At 44.9% G+C, this 22,864-nt stretch overlaps 1 protein-coding gene across 3 annotated transcripts in view; it reads right to left on the reverse strand.

The window, feature by feature from the left end:
* Positions 1-22,864, reverse strand: part of LOC112251980 (TSC22 domain family protein 2-like) — a 46,744-nt gene that overhangs the window by 18,984 nt on the left and 4,896 nt on the right. Inside the window, exon 2 of one of the 3 annotated variants that reach the window (XM_042322911.1) lies at positions 2,650-3,191. The exons of 1 other annotated variant lie outside the window; for it this stretch is intronic. In XM_042322911.1, coding sequence (XP_042178845.1) covers positions 2,915-3,191 — 277 coding nt within the window. In that variant the 3' untranslated portion in view covers positions 2,650-2,914. Of the gene's footprint in view, positions 1-2,649; positions 3,192-22,864 lie in introns of those variants that run through there. One more of the 3 variants, XM_042322912.1, reaches the window with a different exon arrangement.

A 22,864-nucleotide genomic window follows, 5' to 3' on the forward strand; every position in this document is an offset into this window, starting at 1 on the left:
TCAGATTATTGCAAGGTGTGCTTTTTCCCGTAAAGTGTTTTTGAAATTTGACACAGCGGTTGCATTAAGGAGAAGTTTATCTAAAGTTCCATGTATAATAGTTGTATCTTTTATCAATGTTTATTATGAGTATTTCTGTGAATTGATGTGGCTCTCTGCAAAATCACCACGTTTTGGAACTACTTAACATAACACACCAACGTAAAATTAGATTTTTGGACATAATACTGCACTTTATTGAACAAAACATACATGTATTGTGTAACATGAAATCCTATGAGTGTCATCTGATGAAGATCAAAGGTTAGTGATTAATTGTATCTATATTTCTGCGACTCTTCTCTTTGGCTGGAAAAATGGCTGTGTTTTTCTGTGACTTGGCGAGTTTCAGACATTTATGCACAATTTTTTTTTTTAATAAAAAATAAAAAAACTTTGCGACTGAATGCTTGACTAAAAAAGATCTGTCGACCAACAGCCTATTGACCAAACAATCGACCAGTTGACTAAATGGGGTCAGCCCTACTACAGGACGAAGCGCGCCTAGTTCAATCTAGGTAATATGTCCTTACAAACATGTGCCACAAAAAATATATATTAATTATATGCCTCCACGTTGAAGGGATGTTAAATCGGTTAGCGCCAAAAATACATCTGACCGGTCATGCTTATCGGTCTATAGGTTAATTTGCATAATTTAGTGGAATTAAATTGGCATGTGGGTAATTTTCATAAGTAGTACAGCATACAGAGCCTAATTTGAGGAGCGGCATAGTGCTGTCAGAGAGCAGCTCCTCAAAAAGCTGGTACTGGAGTGAAACAAGCATTTGTAAGCCCAATGATTGCGCAACAAATACAACCGCGTGTTAATTTTCTTTTTTTTATAAAAAAAATGAACTGTTGAGAGCCACAATAAAAAAAGAGACACTATTTTTTTTTTTTTTCAACTGGTAATTAAAGCGTGCCTCTGCTATCGCTACCGGTAGGCAGGCTATCAGCTTGGCACTCACCACATCGCGATGGGAGCTTGTGTTTGAAACCTGAAATTGTTTTACTTTATTTCAAATAATCAGGTATCTCTTACCTTGCGTCAATGTAGCCTATCCAAAATCCAACCCATAGAAATGTGGAGGCAATTATTTTATAAAGACTTCCTCGTGCCGTTAACCAGCATTTCCCCCCTGTTCTAATTGGTTTTCATATGAACTTTCTTTCGTTGTCTAGAAGCCAAAGCCACAATCGTAGTCATAGCAAACCATCCTAGTTGTTGCTATTAGATACCCCCTATTTCTAAGTGGAACACCACATGGAACAGCACTCATTAGGTGCACTGTTCAGAACAGATTCCATGTTGGCAAATGTTTGAAAATGGCATTTTATTAGCCACTTCCTTATAGGAGTTCCATGTTCAATGATAGTCAAAAAGGCCTTTTGACGAAGACAGCCTTGCTATTTATTGTTTCCATTAAGCTCTCAATTAAAAAATGTTGGTTCCATGTATAGTATTTTCTCAGCTACAATTATTTGAATAATTCAAAGGCTGTTTGGTGCACCCTGGTGATGACTAAAGTGTTTTAGGATTAGGATTTTTGTTGTTGTAATTGTACCCCCTTTTCCTCCCTAATTTCATAACATCCAATCGGTAGTTACGATTTTGTCTCGTCGCTGCAACTCCAACGGGTTCGGCAGAGGCGAAGGTCGAGACATGCGTCCTCAAAAACATGACCCACCAAGCCGCGCTGCCTCTTAATACACTGCTTGCTTAATCCAGTAGCCAGCCGCACTAATGTGTCGGAGGAAACAGTTCGACTGACAGAGGTCAGCTTACAGGTGCCCTTGCCCGCCACAAGGAGTCACTGGAGGGCGATGAGCTAAGGAACCCCCCCACCAACCCAGACGGTGCTAGGCCAATTATGCACTGCCCTATGGGGCTACCAGCCAGCTGTGACAGCCTGGGATCGATTTGGGCAGCTCTATTAAGAATGTTCAAATCTGACTTCTCTAAGTGGCCGTCTATGGAAATGGTCTTTCTGACCCGGGCGTTAGTTAAACTGCAGTACCGTGCTTCTACAAAAGGAACCAACCCTGGCCCCTTCTTCCTTGGAAAGACGGCATGAATTGAGACGATAACAATTGAAGGATGTGGAATCTGGATGAACGGGTTCCTCTGAACAAGCATTTTTTTTTCTGAGGCTGCATTGTTAGGACGTCATCTACTGTAAATGGGGAATGGTTGACACAAAGAAACAAAAGAGCCTCAACCGCCCAATGCCTGTACATCAGATCACTGGCCCATGCTATTTTCCAGTGCAAAATCAGTCATGAGCATTGTCCCTCCCAAGGCTATTCTGTAAACAGGCCTCAAAACGTCTTCAGGATCGGTGGGTCCCCTCCCTGTGGGACGTTGAGCTAACATAGGGTAATGCGATTAGCAAGAGGTTGTAAGTAACAAGAACATTTCCCAGGGCATAGACATACCTATTGGCAGAAAGCTTAAATTCTTGTTGATCTAACTGCACTGTCTAATTTACAGTAGCTATTAGTGAAATAATACCATGCTATTGTTTGAGAGTGCACAGTTTTGAACATGAAAAGTTATTAATAAACAAATTAGGCACATTTGGGCAGTCTTAATACATTTAACAGAGATGCAATGGTTCATTGGATCAATCTAAAACTTTGCACATACACTGCTGCCCTCTAGTGGCCAAAATCTAAATTGCAGCTGGGCCGGAAATACTACATGGCGTTTCTCTTTCATTTCAAAGAAAGAAAGTTTTTATTTTTTATTTTACCAAATCTATTGTGTTACATTCTCCTACATTCCTTTCACATTTCCACAAACTTCAAAGTGTTTCCTTTCAAATGGTACCAAGAATATGCATATGCTCGAGTTACAAGCAGTTAGATTTGGTTATGTCCTTTTAGGCAAAAATTGGAAAAAAGCGTCCGATCCTGAAGAGGTTTTAATAGAAACCCGATGCCGGCCAGCTCGTTCGCTGTCCTGTTGCATAATCCTCGGCCGAGTACACACACAGCTGCTCTGTCTGCACATGTTCCTTGCATGCTGCGCTGAGAGCTTATAGGTTGTCCTCCTTGAGACACACTGGGGGTCCTGGTAGGCAGGCTGAAATGAGAGAGAGTGTGTGTGTGTGTGGGGAAAGGTATACATAACTGTAGATGTTTTGGATCTGAGTGACGAGAGTTTGCACACACACACACACACACACACACACACACACACGTTAGACCCTACTGAAGTCTGACGGAGCTATATTATTGTAAATAAGAATGTTCTTAACCGACTTGCCTAGTTAAATGAAGGTTGAATAAATCAAAAACAAAATTAGGCTAAAATGTTCCACTAAAGTAACTTTCATCTAGGATGCTCGTTAAATGGAGGAGAATCCTGGCTTGCCAAGGAGCGAGTGTTCACCTCCTGGAACTAATGGGCACATGAGACGGTAAAGAGGCCGGGCCTGTAAAATCAAATCAATACAACTTGATTTGTGTGATTTCACCATCAAACGCCATGTGATAGAGTAAGTAGTGGTGCGAGGTCAGTAGTTAAGAGGACTAACGTAGCGCCTGGCCCCTAAAGATCCTCTGTATTCATTAGATCATTATCACAGAATCAGCGCCTCAATTAGGGTCTTACCCTCTGGTATGAGGTGGCTCGGCTCCCCTTTCAACACGGAGACCAGGGGTTAGGCCCTAATCTACATCTCATCTGCTAGTAGTGCTACTTACTCCGTTTATGTAATGTTATTTATTTATTACCTTGATTTAACTAGGTAAGTCAGTTAAGAACAAATTCTTATTTTCAATGACGGAACAGTGGGTTAACTGCCTTGTTCAGGGGCAGAACAACAGATTTGTACCTTGTCAGCTCGGGGATTCGAGCTTGCAACCTTATGGTTACTAGCACAACGCTCTAACCACTAGGCAAACCCTGCCGCCCTGTGTTTCTTGCTGTGATGCGAGACCTTTTGTAAATAAGAATTTGTTCTTAACTGACTTCATAGTTAAGGTCAAATCACTTTTTTTTTTTTAAATACTTCTTGCCCTTATGATGTGACTGCTGACAACTGGGAGATTCTCCATCTCTCAGAGCCACCTCGATTGGCCACAACAGGGTGTCAAGAAAAGGGCAGCAGTCACGTTGTGGAGACGTTTGCCAAGATTAACATTCTCACTCAGCTGGCAAGGAGGAGGCATATTCTAGGAACAGTGTCTCGTCTTACATACATATATACATATATACATATATATACATACACACACACACACACACACACACACACATATATGTATGTGTGTGTAAGACGAGACACACATACATATATATTATCACCCTTTGCCATGATGGCCAGCCCCCTTTCCTCCCCAAGTCGTAAAGCAAAAAAATCAGAGTGCCAGGCTTGTGTCACGTCCATCAGTCCTCGCAGACCTGGCCCGCAGTGGAGGCACCATGTAGTCCCCTCAAAATGACACACTTTCATGTGCTCCTTAATAAGATGCTTAGAAAAGGACAGTTAAATTAATCGTAGCTCGGGAGGCCTCCATGTAGGAGAGGCCGGTTAGCAATTATACTCTTGGTATAGGTCCATCTTCTATTTTACTCCAGAAGTAGTAAGGAGGGGGGGGGTATTGGTTAAAAATGAAAATCGGAACTATTTTATTTCATTGTTGTTGTTGGGACAGAAAAAGAAGCATCATTGTATGAGTTGCACAAAGGGCTAGAGTAAGTAGTGGTGCCAGGTCAGTAGTTAAGAGGACAAACGTAGCGCCTGGCAATGGTTTTCTAACTCAGCCAGCCGTCTATGGACATGGCAGGAATCCATGCTTTTGTTTAGTTTCCCCTGGCATGGTTTCCAAATGCTAAAGTTTCAGCATACGTGGCACAGATCCCATTCAAGTCATGGAACCGATAATAGTATTTTTCACGCATCATGTTCAAAAATCATCTATACGTGACTTTGTTGAGCTTCACAATACATTTTAGATACTATCGTATGACTTGGACTTTATGCGCAGAAATTTCTAATGATATCAGGAATAGAATAGTTTGTTTCTTGGCATAAATGTGGGCCACATACATGATCTAGGTCAAATCAGCCTCCATACCAGACAGCAGGAGACACTTATGGCTCATAAATCATAAAAGTATTTTATTCAGGGCAGTAAAAATAGGAGGCGGCATCTGCTACTTTAACTTGGTGACAAGTTCATTTTTGGTGCTGCCGCCTTGTACACCGATCCCATTCAGCACGCCAACCAGTAGCTTTCCCGGAATGTCTTTTTATTTAAAAAAAAAATTTTTTTAACCTTTATTTAACTAGGCAAGTCATTTAAGAACAAATTCTTATTTTCAATAAAGGCCTAGGAACAGTGGGTTAACTGCCTGTTCAGGGGCAGAACGACGGATTTGAACGTTCTAACCACTAGGCTACCCTGCCGCCCCAAAATAGCCAAAGGAAACACGAGACCAGAGTTGTCGACTTACTCCAGTTGTTTCACTATAAGAAAAAGGTTGAATGGCTATGATAATACAATTTAGGGATAAAGCCATCGGTGGCGACGCAAACCTATGACTGATCCGACCGACCTACAAGGTTTGCCATTTGTACATTGTATATTTTTTTTTAAATCTATATATTATTTCTTAGAAAGAGTAGGAAGGGAAGCGCTACTATGGTACACAAAAGTACATTTTGGTAGACAGAAGGTGCTCTTTGGTAAAAGGGGTGAATTGGTCATCAAAAAGAGGACCAAGGCACTTCATATAGCGGCAGGGTAGCCTAGTGGTTAGAGCGTTGGACTAGTAACTGAAAGGTTGCAAGTTCAAATCCCCGAGCTGACAAGGTACAAATCTGTCGTTCTGCCCCTGAACAGGCCTTTCACCCACTGTTCCTAGGCCGTCATTGAAAATAAGAATTTGTTCTTAACTGACTTGTCTAGTTAAATAAAGGTAAAATCAATAATAAAAAATATAATTAATTAAAATGCCTTTATTTGTTATGGCATATTCTATAGAAATAAAGTTTAAAAATCTGACGCGTTTCGGCTGCATGGCCTTCGTCAGGGAGAACAAAGAAATACAATGTCCTCTTTTGAACAACTTTTCCAATTAATTAGCCCTAATTGGAAGAGGGATTGGTTACAAAGTTGATTGGACACACCTAGTAACCAATACTATACACATCTATACAAATCTATAAAACTAATTATTTATTTAGAAGGAATGTTTTTTCCCCTAAAATTGCTTTAGAGCAAGTTAGCTTAGGGCTGGGTGATATGGCCAAAATATCATATTATGGTATCTTTCTAATTTGACGGTATTTTGTGTTTTTGAATAATACAAATTCGAAAAATGTGCTTTGAGTAGTGCATAACCCAGGTTGACAACACATTTTAAGCGATTTCAATGGGTCTCTCACCATTCTGATTGTTTTATACTGTTCAATTAAACTTAAACCAACAATTGTCTTTATTTTTCATCAATTTCTGCATTTCCTGCACACCTACTGGCCACTGGTATCAGGATGTATAACTAGCTACGTTTGCGCTGACTCAGTACATTTATTAGCTAGCGATTAGCGGATAACACGATTTAGCCACAACTTGCTAAGAACAGACAAACTAGCTGTTTGCAGATGTAAGAAATACAAGCGAATAGCAAAGTGAAAACAGCATCGTAGTCAAACATGGTTGCAGGTGCTGCATTGACAAAACACGCTACGCCACCTAGCGCGACATTAGCCCCATTCCAACAAGTCGGTCAGTGCAAAGGAGTGAGAAGTTAGCGGACTCCAGACAAAAAGGGAGGGTGGATGGTAGGCAGCTCTCAGGTTTACCTGTGGTTAGATTAAATCAGTTAGGAAAAAAGCCAAAAACCGTTTGTCACTGCAGCCCAGGGGGCATTTCAGCTGGGTGGGGATCAAACACGTAAGTGGTGAGCCACAACTCTTACACAACACAGCTACTGTTGTTTACCCAAATCCAACCAATTTCAACAGCAGGGGCGGTCAACCGCCATCTATCTCTTGCCAAGTGCACCAGTGTGTTGTTGGTGCACTGGGAGTGTATATGGTAACTTGTGCTTTGATCACAATAGGCCATACTACGGGGGGGGTGTTTCTATGGCAATGACCTTGCATGAACTTGAAAATAGAATTAACTGTTGCGAAAGACCTTAGGTATAGAGTGCCACCGAGGTGCATTCTTCCTGGGGTCGACCGCTCCTTACATAAATCATGAGATCAGAGCGTTTGTATAGCTACGACGTCTTGACAAAACAGACCTGAATGACACTCGTTCCTGCCAGCTAACCCGTAAAAAAAAAAAACCTGAAAAAAAGGCACTAGCTCACAGGCAATACAGTACGTGGCGGAGAGAAAGCCCTGCAGGAGCATGAGACAGCACGTGGGAAAGCCTTTCATGTGCCTCAAACCTGATCAGAACAGGGGCATGAGTAATGCACGCTCATCTCCGAACAAAGTACATTGCCGCCACGTAAATTGCATTTCATGGAATTATCCAACCCAATATTATCTCCATTTTAGTCATTTAGCAGAATCTCATATTTCCCCGTGGGAATCGAACCCACAACCCTGACGTTGCAAGCAAACATGCTCTACCAACTTGAGCCGCACGGGACCTAATATTGTCACCTGTTTTGTCAAAAGTACCGCAGCCATTTCATTACAAAAGGATATTCAAATGGTTGGTTATATAACATGTTTTCAATTCCAGATGGGATGAATGGGATACAATGTTGACCTATACTACCAAAAACAGGCACTTATTATATTGAGGTAGGCCTAAAGTTGTTACCGAGGCAACACACACACAGAGATTCAAGTATTATCCAAGTGTTTCAATAATGCGAGTTAAAAGTGAGTCGATATAATGCAAGTGAATGACTTAACTCCCATAGGAGTTAGGCGAGGTCACTTAAACAAGCCAAACCATGTGACTGCATCACTTCAGTTGGTTATGTCCGTAACACCCAACAAAACTGAAGCTCCATAAATCACGTCAACATACAAAATATCTGTCCTCCTACTGCCTGGTTCGTCTTAAGAGTTCAATATAACACTTGGCTCTTCAGTTTTTGTACATAATCATTTTATATGCTACAGAGATATTTTAGATAATCAAATCACTAAGGCTAATGGATGAGACAAAAAGACTTTGCCTAAGCTAAACGAGGTGAGGGTATTCACCAATCTGCTCCTCTTCAGCTTTCCCTAACATCGCAACAACAAAAATCCAGCTTTCAAAATATTACGTAAATCGCATCGTATTTCATGGGATATTACACTAAGTAATAGGTGATCTTCTATTTGGAGTGCTTAAAACCCTGTGGTGCTACTCTGTACAGCTGCGGTGCCAAAGAAACTTAATCGCTGGGTCCTCGTGACTGATAGATTACCACACTAAAAGTGTCAACGGGTCCTGAAGTGTGAAATTCCGACCTGCACCGACACTTCCCACAATGCCATGCTTCTAACCATGCAAACTTAGGGATCGCCAGCCATGGCTGGTCCACACACACACACACACAGGCTTTGCCCCCCCCATAACTTGCTAGTAGGGAAGGCTTGGTAGAAAGCAGTGGACAGGTTCCTGCATATAAACATAGAAATAAAAAAGAGAAACATGAGTATGGGGGAAAAAAAGCAGCTACCTAAAGAAAAGAAAGGAGGGAGAGAACTAGATTGATAAGGAGTGAAGCTGAGGTTTAGTGACTCAGTCCAGGCTGAGCTCTCACATCAGAAATTGTATGATGTTCCACAGCTACAATCAAATCAGCGCTAAAACATGCTTCCAGAATAAATAAACATCTGATCCGAATGGTATTTAATGCCAGTCAAGGGATCCAGGCATACAATTAGCTTTAAAAAATCTCATGCCAGATGTTTTGTTGCAAAGACTGGTGAAAAAAAAAATAGTAATATTGGACCAAGGCTACATGTGCAAACAGAATCCTCTGTGAAAGGTATAGAATGATCCATTTACTGAGTGCCCGGACACAGCCCTTAGCCGTGGTATATTGGCCATATATCACACCCCCGAGGTGCCTTACTGCTATTATAAACAGGTTACCAATATAATTAGAGCAGTAAAAATGAAATGTTTTGTCAGACCTGAGGTATACGGTCCGATATACCATGGCTGTCAGCATTCAGGGCTCGACCAACCCAAGGTTATTAAATGGTCAGTTTACTCATGTCCCTCATGTACCTCACAAGGTTGTTAAATCTGTTAGAAAACACTTACCATTACCTACATGTACTTGGCTTTAACTGAACATGTTTCAGTTTAATGTTCTTTTCATGTTCTTTTAGCGCTGCTATGTCCTGACTTGGAAATCTAGGTTAAAGGCCTAGGTAGGCCCTAAGGCTGAAATCGGTTCAACTACAGCCTGAAAAAGTTTGGCTGTCATTTGGTTGAGAGATACAGTATGTTCACTTTGTGAGATACCAGTAATTGTTCCTTTGCAGGAGAGAACATCACAAAGCGCCTTAGTGATTATTATCATCCAAATATCATGCCGTTTGTACACCACACTGCAAGGTATGAGTCCCTATTCCTTTCATGAGATGCACCCAAATTAACTATTTATAGAATGAGACTTGTATTTTTTTGCTAATTTCCTGCAATTATATAGGATTTTGCCATGGCTAATGCTGTGTTTTGCTCAAACATAATAATTTATTCTGCTAAAATGCACTGTCTAGCTTTTATTTTGGCGACTTAGCTCTCAGATGTATTTTTTTTTAAGTACATATATTTATTTTTACTTTGTTGTTTGGACTTTTAGTTCCCCAGAAATAGAACCCCCTTTTTCGCCACAATATCAATCTTGTCCCATCGCAGCAACTCCCCAACGGGGTCGGAAGGCAAAGGTCGAGTCATGCTTCCTCTGAAACATGACCCGCCTAACTGCGCTTCTTAACACCCGAAGCTAGGCCAATTGTGCGGCGTCCTATGGGACTCCTGATCCCGGCTGGTTGTAATACGGACCGGGATCGAACCTGGGTCTGTCGTGGTGCCTGTAGCACTGCGATGAAGTGCCTTAGACCGACGTGTCACTCGGGAGGCCCCATGCCAAAGATTGTAATGGCATTAAAAACATCCTTGAACGCATTGAGCATCTTTTTCCTAATACAACATAGCCTTTTAAATGAGCTATAGACCGATTTATAGGATGACAAAAATGGTCGTGAAAAATTGCCTAACACAAAAAAGAAACATCCTCAGTGTTAACTGCATTTCTTTTCAGCAAACTTAACATGTCTAAATATTTGTATGAGCATAAGATTCAACAACTGAACAAGTTCCACAGACATGTGACTAACAGAAATGGAATAGTGTGTCCCTGAACAAGGGAGGGGGTCAAAATCAAAAGTAACAGTCAGTATTTGGTGTGGCCACCAGCTGTATTAAGTACTGCAGTGCATCTCCTCTCCTCATGGACTGCACCAGATTTGCCAGTTCTTGCTGTGAGATGTTAACCCACTTTTCCACCAAGGCACCTGCAAGTTCCAGGACATTTCTGGGGGGAATGGCCCTAGCCCTCACCTTCCGATCCAACAGGTCCCAGACGTGGTCAATGAGATTGAGATCCGGGCTCTTCGCTGGCCATGGCAGAACACTGACATTCCTGTCTTGCAGGAAATCACGCACAGAATGAGCAATATGGTTGGTGGCATTGTCATGCTGGAGGGTCATGTCAGGATGAGCCTGCAGGAAGGGTACCACGAGGGAAGAGGATGTCTTCCCTGTAACACAGCGTTGAGATTGCCTGCAATGACAACAAGCTCAGTCCGATGATGCTGTGACACACTGCCCCAGACCATGACGGACCCTCCACCTCCAAATCAATCCCGCTCCAGAGTACAGGCCTCGGTGTAACGCTCATTCCTTCGACGATAAACGCAAATCCGACCATCACCCCTGGTGAGACAAAACCACGACTCGTCAGTGAAGAGCACTTTTTGCCAGTCCTGTCTGGTCCATCGACGGTGGGTTTGTGCCCATAGGTGACGTTGTTGCCGGTGATGTCTGGTGAGGACCTGCCTTACAACATGCCTATAAGCCCTCAGTCTAGCCTCTCTCAGCCTATTGCGGACAGTCTGAGCACTGACGGAGGGGTTGTGCGTTCCTGGTGTAACTCGGGCAGTTGTTGTTGCCGCAATCCTGTACCTGTCCCGCAGGTGTGATGTTCGGCCGTACCGATCCTGTGCTGGTGTTGTTACACGTTGTCTGCCACTGCGAGGACGATCAGCTGTCCGTCCGGTCTCCCTGTAGCGCAGTCTTAGGCGTCTCACAGTACAGACATTGCAATATATTGCCCTGGGCATCTTTCTTTTGGTGTTTTTTCAGAGTGAGTAGAAAGGCCTCTTTAGTGTCCTAAGTTTTCATAACTGTGACCTTAATTGCCTACCGTCTAAGCTGTTAGTGTCTTAACCGGTCCACAGGTGCATGTCCATTAATTGTTTATGGTTCATTGAACAAGCATGGGAAACAGTGTTTAAACCCTTTACAATGAAGATCTGTGAAGTTATTTGGATTTTTACGAATTATCTTTGAAAGACAGGGTTCTAAAAAAGGGACGTTTCTTTTTTTGTTGAGTTGATAATCCTCATGGAAAATTAATTCAATATATTAAGTGCACACACAAAACATAAACCGGTGATTCACGTGACAAATATAATTTGTGGGAAAAAAAACATTTTCAGTTGCCTGCGTGCAAGAAATTGCAGAGAAAAGTTGGTTCTCCGCAGCGAATTTGAATGGACTTTCAAAAGGGGAGGGACATTAACTACAGTGTAAAAACACTTGATACACTGGGTCTACATCTCAAAACAAGAGCAGGGCTGGTCTCTGGAAGTATAAAACTGCACTGCTCTACTGCATGAGGGGGGCCCCCAACAAAAAGGTCCGAGAGGGCTCACGCAGCTTAGCGCAACATGAGATTGAAACGGGAAAAGCTGAGTCCTCCATCCACTCTCGGAGAAGACTTCCGTGGCCTAGTAGTGGGGGCTGAACTCAACTGATTAATGGCTCTTCTCTACAGTGCATTCGGAAGGTATTCAGACCACTCGACTTTTTCCACATTCTGGAACATTATAGCCTTATTCAAAAAAGGATCGAAATTGGGGGTGTTCCCCCCCTCAATCTACAAACAATACCCCATAATGACAAAGCAAAAACACGCTTTATAAATGTTAGCAAATATATTATCAATTTAAATAAAATAAAAATGTAATACCACATTTTACATAAGTATTCAGATCCTGTACTCAGTACTTTGTTGAAGCACCTTTGGCAATGATTACAGACTGGAGTCTTCTTGGGTATGAAGCTACAAGCTTGGCACACCTGTATATTTGGGAAGTTCCTCCCATTCTTCTCTGCAGATCCTGTCAAGCTCTACCCGAATGGATGGGGAAAATTGCAGCACAACTATTTTTTTGTCAGGTTTCTCCAGAAATGCTCGATCGGGTTCAAGTCCAGGCTCAAGCCGGGCCACTCAAGGACATTCAGAGACTTGTCCAGAAGCCACTCCTGCATTGTCTTGGCTGTGTGCTTAGTGTTGTTGTCCTGTTGGAAGGTGAACCTTTGCCCCAGTCTGAGGTCCTGACTGCTCTGGAGCAGGTTTTCATGTTTTCATCGAGGATCTCTGTACTTTGCTTTGTTCATCTTTGCCTCGATCCTGACTAGTCTCCCAGTCCCTGCCGCTGAAAAACATCTCCACCGCATTCTGCCACCACACTTCACCATATGAATTGTGCCAGGTTTCCTTCAGAAGTGACGCTGGCATTCAGGCCAAAGACATCAATAAGAACAGAGAATTGTGTTTCTCATGTTGCCAGTCTTTAGGTGCCTTTTGGCAAACTCCAAGTGGGCTGTCATGTGCCTTTTGCTGAGGTGTAGAATCTGTCTGGCCATTCTACCATAAAGGTCTGATTGGTGGAGTGTTGCAGAGATGGGAGAATCTTCCGGAAGGACAAGCATCTCCACAGAGGGACTCTGGAGCTCTGTCAGAGCACTGTCAGAGCGACCATCAGAGCGGTCACCTCCCTGACCAAGGCTCTTCTCCCCCGATTGTTCAGTTTGGCCGGGCAGCCATCTTGTTCAGTTTGGCCGGGCGGCCAGCTCTTGGTGGTTCCAAACTTATTCCATTTTTAGAATGATGGAGGCCACTGTGTTTTTGGGGACCTTCAATGCTGCAGACATTTTTTGGTACCCTTCCCCAGATCTGTGACACAATCCCGTCTCAGAGCTCTACGGACAATTCCTTCGACCTCAGGGCTTGGTTTTTGCTCTGACATGCACTGTCAACTGTGGGACCTTATATAGACAGGTGTTTGCCTTTCCAAATCATGTCCAATCAATTTAATTTAACACAGATGAACTAAAATCATGTTGTAGGAACATCAAGGATGATCAAAGGGTCTGAATAGCTATGTAAATAAGGTGTTTTTTTATTGTTAATACATTTTCAAAAATGTCTAAAAACCTGTTTTCGCTTTGTTGTTATGGGGTATTGTGTATAAATTGGAGGGTAAAAAAAAAAAACTTGAATCCATTTCAGAATAAGGCTGTAATGTAACAAAATATATAAAAAGGGAAGGGGTATGAATACCTTCAGAATGCACTGTATATTTTAGCTCATGACAGATTTATTTTTCACCGTGCCTCTGAGTCTCGCTCATAACCCATGTTGTGGAATTACCTCAAGTAAGTGCTGCATTTTAGCTTGCAAGTTTCACTTCAACAAATACCTCAGAGAGCAGCTGTGAAGAGGTCACTTGGTAACAACCAGAGTAAGAAACCAAATGACTGATTTTAAAGAACGAGGCAGTCAGACACCCCTAGTGCCCAGAACGAGTTCATTAACGGACAAATGAGACCAGACAGAAATGGAGAATAAGTTCTAAGAGAGAAGGGGAGAAAAAGTCAACTCGGAGATAGTTCAAACTTGTAAAAATAAAAAGAGATGTTTGTTTTGATGGGCGAGGGAGAAATAACTTGTAGTATTGGTCACCGTGACATGACAATTAGCTAACGTAACGACAAGCCAGTGTAAATGACCAGTGTTGTATCAAGGTGCTTCCCACTGAGCAGCTGTATCACGTCGATGGTGGTAGCTAATGGCCAATTTGTTCCATTCCACTTGATTATATTTAGAGTGGGAGAGCACCCTACACAAGAAATAGCCTCTCCCGCTTACATCAAACAGTAAACATTATTGGATTAAATATATGCCAAAATGTAGAGACTGCAGTGAAATAATTGCTTTAGGTAAGTGTGTGAAGGTTTGGGAATGCTGCCAGGCAGAGGCCACAAAATAACACTTACTATCTGGGTGACCTATAGCCCAGAGTCCACATGGGAAACGTCACCAGAAACTTTGTGCGTCCCTTTGGCATTGCCTTGTCAGATAATTACAAGAAAACAATTGTATTTAGAGCACTGATGCACTTGACTGGCAGGTAAAATCACATTCATCAAAACAGAGTGATTGCAGACACCTACAAGTGCACTGAGAGCAGAAAAGTATTGGTCCTAGGATACAGCCTTGGGGTACACCTGTCCAGGCTAATATTATGTATTGGATCTGGCCCGAACCGTGGGTAATCAAAACAGTTCCAAGAAATACAAGGTCTTTATTGTGCTATTCACTGAAGAGCGCGCATCATGACAACTGTTAAAGAGAGAGTCTTGGCCCCATGATGCCTGCTTGACAGGGGATTTAGAAACGAGCACTTCAGTAAATAAGAAGCTTTGCACAACAATACCTTTATACAAGTGTTCTTAAGGGTTTTACCCATTGGCAGCAGTTACCAAATACCTGAAATATTATATAAAAGGTGATGAGTGAAACGGTTCTTTTACATAATTTATGTATTGTATTTCAGATTAAGTTAAATAAAGAGAATATTTGATGTCCTTTTCTTATTGGGTAACAGTTGTAAAACACAACCTAAACAAAACTAACTTGAATACATTTACCCTGACAGGTCAAATGCATCAACATGTTACCTGGAAAAAAAACCTGAGGCGGAGTTAACATAATCAACATTATGTCTCTCATTTTGGGGGCCTAAACCTCTTTCGAAATGTGGTGTGAACAGAATATGAACGCAGCCACTCAAACTCAGGTCACTCAGCTGAGTGAATCCTCTGAACTGGATGACCCCCCCCCAGAAAAACATAACCACAAGCCACATACACAAGACACTGTCCTCTTAAGCAGGAAAACATAAAACGATCCTGTACACAGAATGCAATGCAAGTGGCTTGAGGACAGGTGGCCGCCATTGTCTGGTGTTCCTCATCCAGCGTAGCGGGCTCTGCCATTCCCTGCGCTACTACTTCCTTGGGAAAATATCCATACAGGATATGAACCAGAGGTAATGTGAGCTCAGTGCACAGAGACGGATGACTGAGGCAGAGTGAGTCAGCTGGATGGGGAGTCGAATAAAAACAGTGAACCCTGCAGTAGTACGGGCAGAACCGATGCATTACGCTCTGGGAGATTGGATGGCTCAAGGACGTGACTCTCAGTAGGGGGCCAGCTGTACCAGCTGTGCTGCTAGCCACCAACCATTCCTGCCGCTGTTCTTTAGGGGTCAGGACATGGAGGGTGAGGTGGATCACCGTTGGCAGGGCGTGGACTGAGTCTTCTGACTCAACGGCACACAGTGTTACCAGACAGATGGCTCCCCAGTGTCTGGCTAAACGTTAATTCAGTGGAAGGTTGGCGTCAAAAATGCTCCACAGATTAGAAACAGCTCTGTGCCAAAAGGTGATGAATTTCTTGTGCATCTTTGCTGACACTGTCACAATGAGTCAATCCAAGAGAGAAAAACAGCTACTATATTAGGCCTACTCAGCCCAGCCTACTCAGCCCAGCCTACTCAGCCCACGCAGCCCAGCCTACTCAGCCCACGCAGCCCAGCCTACTCAGCCCACGCAGCCCAGCCTACTCAGCCCACGCAGCCCAGCCTACTCAGCCCACGCAGCCCAGCCTACTCAGCCCACGCAGCCCAGCCTACTCAGCCCACGCAGCCCAGCCTACTCAGCCCACGCAGCCCAGCCTACTCAGCCCACGCAGCCCAGCCTACTCAGCCCACGCAGCCAGCCTACGCAGCCCAGCCCACGCAGCCCAGCCTACGCAGTCCAGCCTACGCAGCCCAGGCTACGCAGTCCAGCCTACGCAGCCCAGCCTACGCAGTCCAGCCTACGCAGCCCAGCCTACGCAGTCCAGCCTCCAGCCCAGTCTACGCAGCCCAGTCCAGCCTACGCAGCCCACGCAGCCCAGCCCACGCAGCCCAGCCTACGCAGCCCAGCCCACGCAGCCCAGCCCACGCAGCCCAGCCCACGCAGCCCAGCCCACGCAGCGCCCAGCCCACGCCGCCCAGCCCACGCAGCCCAGCCCACGCAGCCCAGCCCACGCAGCCCAGCCTACGCAGCCCAGCCTACGCAGCCCAGCCTACGCAGCCCAGCCTACGCAGCCCAGCCCAGCCCACGCAGCCCAGCCCACGCAGCCCAGCCTACGCAGCCAAGCCTACGCAGCCCAGCCCAGCCTACGCAGCCCAGCCCACGCAGCCCAGCCCAGCCTACGCAGCCCAGCCCACGCAGCCCAGCCTACGCAGCCCAGCCTACGCAGCCCAGCCCAGCCCAGCCCAGCCTACGCAGCCCAGCCCAGCCCACGCAGCCCAGCCCAGCCTACGCAGCCCAGCCCAGCCTACGCAGCCCAGCCCAGCCTACGCAGCCCAGCCTACGCAGCCCAGCCCAGCCTACGCAGCCCAGCCTACGCAGCCCAGCCTACGCAGCCCAGCCTACGCAGCCCAGCCCAGCTAAGTCCAGCCCACCCCACTCAGCTAAGTCCAGCCCACCCCACTCAGCTAAGTCCAGCCCACCCCACTCAGCTAAGCCCAGCCCCCCACTCAGCCCAGCCCAGCCCCCCACTCAGCCCAGCCCAGCCCCCCACTCAGCCCAGCCCAGCCCCCCACTCAGCCCAGCCGGAATGCAACAAGTAACTGATGACATTAGCACGGTAACCGGCACAAAAGACACGCCATCTGCTCCATTTCACCAAATCAGGGTCTAGATCATGGACTCTGCCGGTTAAATAAAGCACAGAATAGGGTACTGAAGCATGAGCGTGACACACTGAACTCCCTGTGTGTGTCCGCCTCAGGTCTGCTCTAGCGTGTCCAGACAATTCCCTTTAAACACAGTCGGTCACTCTCCAGTAACTGCCTGGGGTCCAATGAGCAGGCCTGTTGCACAGCAGAGAGCTAATGAGAAGTGTAAGGCAGCCACTGTGCAGCAGAGCGCAGGCAAGAGAGCAGAGCAGAGCGCAGGCAAGAGAGCAGAGCAGAGCGCAGGCAAGAGAGCAGAGCAGAGCGCAGGCAAGAGAGCAGAGCAGAGCGCAGGCAAGAGAGCAGAGCGCAGGCAAGAGAGCAGAGCGCAGGCAAGAGAGCAGAGCGCAGGCAAGAGAGCAGAGCGCAGGCAAGAGAGCAGAGCGCAGGCAAGAGAGCACGGCAACATGACAGACTGGGCTGATACAGCGCATCACAGTTCATCCCCGCTTGTGCCACATTATACAGTGGCAGCGAACGCACAGGACACCCAGTGAAACGCTTCAGTTAAAAAGGCTTTGTGCAGCCAGGCGGCATGTGACACTCCAACACATAACTTGTATCCGGAAATCTTTAAAGCTGTGCTTAGACAGCTAATAATGCAGGCCTGGACTGTACATAACATTACTAAATGACTACAGGGCCCAAGAATCCCAGGCCTCATCTGCGCTGCAGCTAACATAAGAGTGTGACAAGTCACACACAAAAAACCCTTTACATACCGTACTCCCTGTGACAGACCCTTTAGACAGCACACTGGATGCCCCGAGCCAACCTTTATGGAAATCAAAGCAACCATCACTTCAGGCTTTAGGTGGCTGTCAACGTTGCAGTTCTGAATGAAAGGGACGACGCAGAGAGAGGGATTTGAGAATGAATGCACCGTGATTATGTTGTCAGGGTAGGTTTCATGTGGCGTCTTACCGCATCCTTTAAAAAATATAAAAAATCCCTCGTAATGCTCCAAAACTGTCAATTATTTTATTTTACGTGGTCTCCTTCGGTTTTCCACATTCGGGACATGACACTGACCACCATTGGTCATGGATAGGGTAAAAACCATTTCTTGGATCTAGTGCGTAGAGGCAAGACTCAAGGGGCTTCGTATACATTAGCCACCACACACTTGAAGGCATAGAAGGTAGGTTGAAGGTCAGAGTTGATAAGAACCAACAGTGCATAACAATTTCCTAAACCCCCCCCCCTCCCCTTCTCATGGGACCTATAACTAAAAGGAGAGTAGGAAAGGAGTGAGGTCACCCAAATTGCTCTGTCACCAAATAACAGGCAGGATTTACACCAGCATTTACACCACTTGGTGAATGACAAAAAACATACACGCACTGATTAAATACTAGTCTGTTGTGAAACGGTGTCAGATCAGTGAATTAAACTGCTACATCTCTACTCCGCCAATATGAGTCACGTCCGTTGCCCTGCAGAAGCTCAGCACAAGAGGGGGAACAGGAAGTGCACAATGCTGACAAGATGAAACATTAGAAACTAAAGTTTTTAAAAACGAGGATGTAGTTTGACAAACAAAAAAAAGCAGACATCAAAGCAGGAAAGTAAATTCCTTTCAGACCGATCTGAGCAGAGAATAAAATGCACCCAGAATCATTTACATAGCTCTTTTAGCAATGTCAGATTTAAAATTGCTGAGAATAACCCTCAGTGTGGCCTCTATATTTTTCACCCTCTGTCGCCACTCAATGATGATGTAATGTCCTTAAAACAAGTCAAAATTAGGCTCAGTAGTGTGTGTGGCCTCCACGTGCCTGTATGACCTCCCTACAACGCCTGGGCATGCTCCTGATGAGGTGGCGGATGGTGTCCTGAGGGATCTCCTCCCAGACATGGACTAAAGCATCCGCCAACTCCTGGACAGTCTGTGGTGCAACGTGGCGTTGGTGGATGGAGCGAGACATGATGTCCCAGATGTGCTCAATTGAATTCAGGTCTGGGGAACGGGCGGTCCATAGCATCAATGCCTTCCTCTTGCAGGAACTGCTGAGACACTCCAGCCACATGAGGTCTAGCATTGTCTTGCATTAGGAGGAACCCAGGGCCAACCGCACCAGCATATGGTCTCACAAGGGGTCTGAGGATCTCATCTCGGTACCTAATGGCAGTCAGGCTACCTCTGGCGAGCACATGGAGGGCTGTGCGGCCCCCCAAAGAAATGCCACCCCACACCATGACTGACCCACCGCCAAACCGGTCATGTTGGAGGATGTTGCAGGCAGCAGAACGTTCTCCACGGCATGTCCAGACTGTCACATCTGTCACATGTGCTCAGTGTGAACCTGCTTTCATCTGTGAAGAGCACAGGGCACCAGTGGCAAATTTGCCAATCTTGGTGTTCTCTGGCAAATGACAAACGTCCTGCACGGTGTTGGGCTATAAGCACAACCCCCACATGTGGCCCTCATACCACCCTCATGGAGTCTGTTTCTGACAGTTTGAGCAGACACATGCACATTTGTGGCCTGCTGGAGGTCATTTTGCAGGGCTCTGGCTGTGCTCATCCTTGCACAAAGGCGGAGGTAGCGGTCCTGCTGCTGGGATGTTGCCCTCCTACGGCCTCCTCCACGTCTCCTGATGTACTGGCCTGTCTCCTGGTAGCGCCTCCATGCTCTGGACACTACGCTGACAGACACAGCAAACCTTCTTGCCACAGCTCGCATTGATGTACCATCCTGGATGAGCTGCACTACCTGAGCCACTTGTGTGGGTTGTAGACTCCGTCTCATGCTACCACTAGAGTGAAAGCACCACCAGCATTCAAGTGACCAAAACATCAGCCAGGAAGCATTGGAACTGAGAAGTGGTCTGTGGTCACCACCTGCAGAAAAACTCCTTTATTGGGGGTGTCTTGTTAATTGCCTATAATTTCCATCTTTTGTCTATCCCATTTGCACAACAGCATGTGAAATTTGTCAATCAGTGTTGCTTCCTAAGTGGAGAGTTTGATTTCACAGAAGTGTGATTGACTTGGAGTTACATAGTGTTGTTTAAGTGTTCCCTTTATTTTTTTCAGCGGTGACACAGAAGGGGCGTGGCTCACATGCACACACTGAAACCAGTCACTTTGTTAAGTAGGGCCACCACAGGGGCACAGGACTATCAATGCTGGGTCCTGGAGTGACCACGACTGTAGCTCAAGTCGGTGTTGCCTAGTTACTGGGTTTTCCTCTTAAGAGTAGCCCAGGTATTTATCTAAAAAAAAAAATCTGTGATAAAAACAGGTTAAATAATTGATTGCCGATTAAGATGTAGTCCTAAATTAGGATCCAACTACTACGCCCCCCTAAACTCGCAATTGAGAGTCCGGCTGAGGGGAATCCAGGGAGTTATAATTCAGTTGAAGACCATACCATTCTACTGGATGGAGCCAATTTGTCCCAAGGGCATCCTCACTGGTGTATTTGGCATTGAGCATAGAAGATGCCAACCTTTCCAAACTGAAGACTCAATCTCTCCCCAGTCGCACTGCGCTACCCAGCGTTGTTTTAATAAAACCAGAACAAACAATGACACTTGGCCCTGACCTGGTTTCACATTGGAATTGAAATTGTGTACAGAACAATGTGTCTCTGGCTGTAGGAGTAAACATATCTCTCCGTAGAAGATGTGACATGATTTTAGATGTGTTTCTTACATTTGGATCATTTTGAATTGTCAGGAAGTTTTATATATTTTATCTGAATATTAGCTGATAACATAATAATCTAGAGCCTAGCTGGCTCTGTTTGCCTGCTATCTCCCCTTTAGGCTACACACAGGCTAGCCTCCCAGCTCACACTCCAAGGTTAACCAAACTTCAGCACAGGAACATTCTACACAAGTGTTTGTGAGAATCTATAGGAAGCCTCTCAAGAGCCTCCAAAAGTCAATAAACAGTGAGAGTACAAGTGATCGAGAATCAGTCTGAAACGTGAACAATTTCAAGGACTGGGAAAATCCCATGTCAACATCAGCCAGGGCAGGCCATGATAGGACTGAGCTAGACCGTTGACAGAGACTCGACTCAATCCAGCCGTGTCATCTCACCGTTGACTGGAGCCCACCTGTCGGCCTGTCCTCACCACCAACGTTCTGCTTCCCAAATGACACCCTATTCTCCATTGGACTCTGGTCAATGGTAGTGAACAAGGTGTAAACTTGGGATGCAGACCTGCTGCCATCATGGCTCCATTGTCGGTTATATAGGGCTCCACTGATGTCAAGGCCAACATCCGAGAACGATTAGAAAATAGGCTGTTCCCGGTGACATTACACTGGCAACAACTTGCTCTGTCCATCATTATTTCTCCCTCTCTACCCCCTATTTATGAGGTGTCATGCTAGGAAGAGATCCAGAGTTACTCTACCCCAGAACAAAACAGAGTGCTCCATGCTAGGAGAGTATTCACTTCAGTGAAAGTATCAGCATTACTTTTAGTGTAATTTATTTAAGAGCCCTCAACACAAAAAGGAGAGGGGGGGGGGATAAATATGGGGTTCTGAGTGTCTATAACAAAGTGGGTTGTTGTCCAGTGTTTTAGGGCCATCCCCAACCAAAAAAATAATAATAATAAAATCGACCAATGGACTTGTCCGAATTTTATTTTTCCCATATAAGGGAAATCGTCGATCCATGTCTTCGGCACCCGGGGAACAGTGGGTTAACTTCCTTGCTCAGGGGTAGAACAGATTTTTACCATGTCAGCTCGGGGATTCAATCCAGCAACATTTCGGTTACTGGTCCAATGCTCTAACATACTCACACTGTGTGTTTTTATAAAAATCAACAATATATAGACTACGGAGCTTGTCTGATGCTTTAAGCACACTGTGATTAAATAATGACACACATGACTCAAGAGGGAGCCAGAGATCAAGATAGTTTTTTTTCTTCTGGTTAGGCTGTTCCCGAACCACCACCACCTGCTACTGGCCTTGACAGATTCTGCCATTAGCTCCCGGAGTTGCTGGTAATAGGCTACACCAGGGGCTGGCAACCTTTTTCGATTTAGAGTGCGAATTTATCTTACCATTTCTACTGATCTGCATGTTATGGTTTTCATATGCTCATTTTCATGGAACAGTTTCATTTATAATAAAGACCTCATATCTCAAAATCATTGAATTGTCATTAATAACTCAATTAAATTTACACAAATCTAAAAGTAACTTCTTTACCTCTACCAACATATTACCTCAACTAACTGGTGACCACGCACATCAACTCTGTACCGGTACCCCCTGTACATACAGTTGAAGTTCGAAGATTACATACACTTAGGTTGGAGTCATTAAAACATGTTTTTGAACCACTCCACAAATTTCTTGTTAACAAACTATCATTTTGGCAAGTCGGTTAGGACATCTACTTTGTGCATGACACAAGTAATTTTTCCAACAATTGTTTACAGACAGATCATTTCACTTATAACTCACTGTATCACAATTCCAGTGGGCCAGAAGTTTACATATACTAAATTGACTGTGCATTAAACAGCTTGGAAAATTCCAGAAAATGTCATGGCCTGAGAAGCTTCCGATAAATTATTTCAATTAGCCTGAGTCAATTGGTGAAGTACCTGTGGATGTATTTCAAGGCCTTCCTTCAAACTCAGTGCCTCAGCCGAGACCTCAGAAAAACAATTGTAGACCTCCACAAGTCTGGTTCATCCTTGGGAGCAATTTCCAAA

The sequence above is a fragment of the Oncorhynchus tshawytscha genome, linkage group LG06 (assembly GCF_018296145.1).
Source record: "Oncorhynchus tshawytscha isolate Ot180627B linkage group LG06, Otsh_v2.0, whole genome shotgun sequence".
In the NCBI taxonomy this organism is placed as follows: domain Eukaryota; kingdom Metazoa; phylum Chordata; class Actinopteri; order Salmoniformes; family Salmonidae; genus Oncorhynchus; species Oncorhynchus tshawytscha.